Source organism: Pterocles gutturalis, unplaced genomic scaffold (assembly GCF_000699245.1).
Source record: "Pterocles gutturalis isolate BGI_N339 unplaced genomic scaffold, ASM69924v1 scaffold13314, whole genome shotgun sequence".
NCBI classification, from domain to species: Eukaryota; Metazoa; Chordata; class Aves; order Pterocliformes; family Pteroclidae; genus Pterocles; species Pterocles gutturalis.
The window spans coordinates 4811-9761 of record NW_010130835.1 but is presented as its reverse complement, the minus strand read 5'-3'; the positions used below and the strand labels follow the sequence as shown (position 1 = coordinate 9761).

The 4951-nt window shown below is 52.6% G+C and overlaps 1 protein-coding gene across 1 annotated transcript; it reads right to left on the bottom strand.

Moving 5' to 3' along the window:
* Positions 1–2700: 2700 nt before the first annotated feature.
* Positions 2701–4266, bottom strand: TOR4A (torsin family 4, member A). Its single transcript, XM_010080374.1, has one exon. The coding sequence runs from the start codon at positions 4264–4266 to the stop codon at positions 2701–2703; it is 1566 nt and encodes a 521-aa protein (XP_010078676.1).
* Positions 4267–4951: the final 685 nt, after the last annotated feature.

Genomic DNA, 4951 nt, shown 5'->3' with positions numbered 1-4951 from the left:
GATGCAAAGACCTTGGCAGGTCTTCAAGGTGCAGAGGGTGCCCGTGCACCCCAGGCCTTCTGCAAAATGTTCGGGACAGCTTTGCTTTGGGAGGGAGGCGACGTGCACAAGTGGGGTGAGATGGAGGGGGGGCAAGACAGCGCAGTATGTCCCCAATCTCCCCGAGCAGAGGCACAAGGGGCCTAATGCTGCTGAGCCGCAGGGGGCTGAGCTGCTTGGGGTGAGCACAGAGCCACCCGACACGCAGCCCGTGGGGGATGCGAAGGCATGTGCTGGTGCCTCAGCAAAACTCAGTCTTGAGGCAGGGTTGGGAGCCCTGGTTTGGTGCAGGTGAATCTCAGAGGGATGAAGAAAAGCTCTGCAGATGCTCAGCTCCACTGGAAGCCACCCTCCCCTCTCGCACAGGGTGATGGTGGGTGTGGAGGCACCCAGGGGCCAGGCACAACCGAACACCCTGTAGGTGGACTGCAAACTCAGACATCCAAAACCAAGCCCAAATCCCCTCCAAAACAACTCAGGCACCCCACAGCCCCTTGCATATCCCTTGGAAGCCTGAGATCCTCCCCTGTGACGCAGTGCTGCCGCCTGTCCTGACCCCACGACAAAACCCTTCTGCAGCCCAACACCCATGGGCGCTGCTTCGGCAGCATCCCCGCAGCCCGGCACTCTAGACACTGACGGCATTTTCAGCTCCCAAACCCAGGCGCTGTGGGTGACACCTCTCCTGTCACACGCTTGGGCTTTGAGCTCCTCTCCCTGAAAGGAGAGACCTTGGAAGAAGAAACCAGAAATAACCTCTGTGCCTCCCCAGCTGGAAGAGGAGGGGAATCCTGGTCTCTGAGTTTTTTCTGTTTCTTATCCAGGATAAAAACATATTAACTGTTCTGGCAGTGAAGTCTCGCTAGGCTATGGAAACCAGCTCACAGACATCACTTTTGTGGACATTTGCATCTAGAAGGTGGCTTAGTTCTGTTCAGAGCCCTTCCCCTAAGCCACGCAAGCTGCCCTGCCCGGCCATTCTCATGGGCTATTCTGCAGGACAAAACAGCTCCTCCACTGGACAATTTCAAGAGGAGAATCCATGGACAGGCTTTCCAGCCCTGCATCATCTCAGCCAAGGACACACCACCCCGGTCTCCAGCCTCGTCCCCGCCGTGCGGCGCTAGGGGATGGAGGAGCTGAGCGACACACAGCTTTTGGTGCTGCTGCACTGGGTGAATTTGGGATCTGGCTTCCCATGAGCGTATCCCAGGGAGCCACACACATATATTGCAGCAAGGTGTCCGCAAAAAACACACAGCGCAGCTGCTGCCCTTGCTGCCAGTTCAAGTCACCAGGAAGCGCAGGCATGCAAGAACATCTTCTGTTCCAGAAGAGAAATTTGGGAGGAAAAACCACAGTGCAGTCAAATAAAGGAAATGTACTTTGAATTATTTTATTCAAGATACTTTGGATTTATTCCTGACAATAGCTCTGGAAGCAGGAGTTTGGGACGGAAGTCTTTGGAGACAAAGAGGCAAATCCAACAACCAGTGCAAACATCCACAGGATTACATGTATGATAATTCACAGCAAATTGTAGAAGGGGATTCAGGCACAAAACCAAAACCTGAAAAAGCAATGTCATAAAGACCTGCTCGGTTTGCCTGCTCAGAACAAGGATGTGTGCTTTTCCTGAGGTCATCCAGGCAGCGTGCTCTCCCCGGGATCTCAACGGCAAAGAACCTCTTCTTGGCCTCGCAGGACTGGGAACGAGCCCACGATTCCCACCGCACGCAGCCCAGACTGCCCAGGCTGTCGTTTCCAGTGTGTGTTGTTCAATAGATGTCAGTTGCTATTTTGGGCTTCCTAGATAACGGCTGTGGGTGAAGTGTACCCAGAAGTAAAAAGCAGAAGAGCTCTCGGGATGAGTTGCCACCACCAGACCTGGAACAATGCAACGGTTATCTCTGCACCGGCTGGCACAGGACGAGCCCAAACAGACTTGCAGGGCAGAAACCTTGCTGGAGGTGCCAAAGGTGAGCTCAGGTATGAGCTCAGAAGAGCAACAGCTCAGGAATAGGTCCAAAAAAATCAGTCTCCGGAGCATGCGGTCACGTAGGAGCTGGAGAAAGCAGAGCTCTGGCTGCCCACGCATCCGGGGGACGAGGAGCCACAAATTCTCCCAGTTGTCCCAGGTGTCTGGCACAGCTTCTGCTCTGCACATCTCCAGCCAGGATCAAGAAAAGCAAAGAGCTGAAGACTGGGAGCCCAGAGGAGTGACACATGGCTCTGTGCACTGCAGGGACAGTGACACATGGCTCCGTGCGCTGCAGGGACAGTGACACATGGCTCCGTGTGCTGTAGGGACGGTGACCCAGGCACTATTTCCTCCTCCTGTTTACATTCCGCAGCATCTGTCCTCATCTCACAAGTCCTTAATGACAGAGTAACCCAAATGAGCATGCGAGGAACAAAGCACTTTGCAATTAATGGGAGGTCGCTGGGCGTTGTTGCCTGTGCCTTATTCACAGAACAGCAGGAGCAGGTGAAGCTTCTGGAGGAGAACACAGACCATGCTGCTGCCGTCCCTCTGTCCCTTGGCCAGGACAGAGTCAGCCTGAGGAATGCCACCTTGACCACAGCCTGCTGAAACATCCTCCTCCATAAGCCCAGAATTTGCAAATCCCGAGAGCAGGACCTGGCCTCCGCAGTAACTCCCTACAGCAGGTTGACTTTGGCCACCACCTGCTTGCAGCCCATCCTGGAGTACTGCTTGGCCCCTGTAGTGTAGTAACTGAGCTGACTCGCTAAATTTTCAATATGGTTCTGGTCGGGATACAGCCCTTCCCTCCTCATCTCCTCCAAGAAGCAGTTTATGATGTGACTCTTCTCCAGAAGAACAAAGGGGACGATGTCCGCAGATTTCCAGAGAGGGTGAGCATCGATCAGCACAGGCTGGATGATGCTCAGCAGTTCATCAACTCCCCTTTGCTGATGCAGAAGCTCAGCGGATGCATTCTGGATAACAAACTTTGTTATTTCTCCACCTCCTATGTTGCTTATTAAAATGTAGATAGCGTTGAGGAACTCGTTGGTCTGATTGGGTTCAAAGAATCGGCTGAGGGTATCCAGCAGGACCGGAGACATGAGTTCAACCTCATCCAGAATAAACAACGGTATCTTCTCTTCTATTTCTGCTCTTGTCACCATGTCAGAAATTTTCTTGGACAGATCTATTTCACAAGTAAGAGGAGCCGCCCCGTTGGGACAGTGATGCATAACAAAGTACTGAAGCACAAAGTCATTGTCCATGACAGAACGAAAATGTTTGGCCAGCAGCCAGCCAACATGACTCTTTCCAACTCCTGTTGGGCCATTTAAAGAGATTACTAGAGGCTTGCTGTGTATGTGGGTAGCCAGATAGTCTTTCAGTAATTCCATAATATTTTCCACGGCAACCTTCTGTCCAAATACTTCCCGGTGCATTGTTTTCTCCAAACCATCCAGGTCGTACTTTTGGAGGTTATCATCCAGGTTCTCTATTGCGTTGAGGATCTGGAAGAAGATAATGACGATGAGCAAGAGGAGGCAGCGTTTTGCCTTGCTCTTCTCCTCTGTCGGCAGGTATCTTTTTGTTTTATCTGGATACAGGACTATCCTAGATTTCCTTCGATTCTTTTTCCGCCTGCATTTTTTCATCGCAAACTGCTCCACAGATGTGTCGAAGGTGAAGTACTGGGAGGTTTCAAAGGCGGACTGATTAAAGAAGGACATGGACGGGCTGTACAGGCTAGTTCGGTTCAGGGAAAGCTGCCTTTGGAGCAGCCTCGTAGGGACAAACTCTGAAGACTTTTCTCGAGGGAGCTCAAAGTGCAGACGGCTTTTCTTTTGCATCCGGAATCGTCGTCGCAGGCGGACGATTGCCCTCAAGGGAGAAGAAATAGAAGATATTTTCTTTGAAGCTGCAGGGATTCCGGTATCCTGTACTTCCTCCCCATCGCTCTCATAGCACGACGCCTCTCCATTCACATCGCTCTCGGCACAGGGCATTTCCCCCTCCCCATTGCTGTCGGTGCCGGGCAGTTCTCCTTCCCCACCATGCTCAGCACAAGGTGCCTCTTCTTTTGTGTCAGTCTCAGCACAGGGCACCTCTCCCCCTGCACTGCTGTCGGCACAGGACACGTCTCCTTCGGTACCACCCTCCATATGGGGCATCTCTCCTGGAGCCTCCACAGTGGAGGACGCTTCTCCATCCACCTCAGCGCAGGGCAGCTCTTCATCCATCTCGCCTGGTTCTCACAGCCCCTTCACATCATTGTCTTTCTAGGAAGAAAAAGAACAACGTAAAATGGATCTCTGTAAGATCAGGTAGTGACCAATAACCAATAATTAGACAGATATCCCACTTTCTAGTGGGCAGAATGATTACCTGGAGCAATCAGCAGCGGCAAGGTGGCAGAGAGAGACTTCCAGACCCAAGATAACTTTCTGGAAGATGCTCTAGACATGCAAAACTACAGATGGAATTCAGTGTAAGTAAATCATAGAATCATAGAATCCCAGAAGGGATTGGGTTGGAAGAGACCTTAAAGCCCATCCAGTGCCACCCCCTGCTATGGGCAGGGACACCTCCCACTAGCCCAGGTTGCCCAAAGCCTCATCCAGCCTGGCCTTGAACCCCTCCAGGGATGGGGCATCCACAGCTTCTCTGGGCACCCTGGGCCACTGCCTCACCCCCCGCACAGGGAAACATTTCTTCCCAATATCTAACCTAAACCTAGTCTAAATGCAAATCAATACGTAACACACCTCCAACCCCGCCTTTGCATCCAGAAGGAAGCCTTGGAGATGCAGGAGCCAAAGCCAAGCTACAAGTTGCCCTGAGCGAGAGGCAGGACACGGGGCAGCCAGACCCACGCTCCGACCCAGCGCTGCCCGCCCCTGTGTCCGTACATCTGCTACATCTCAG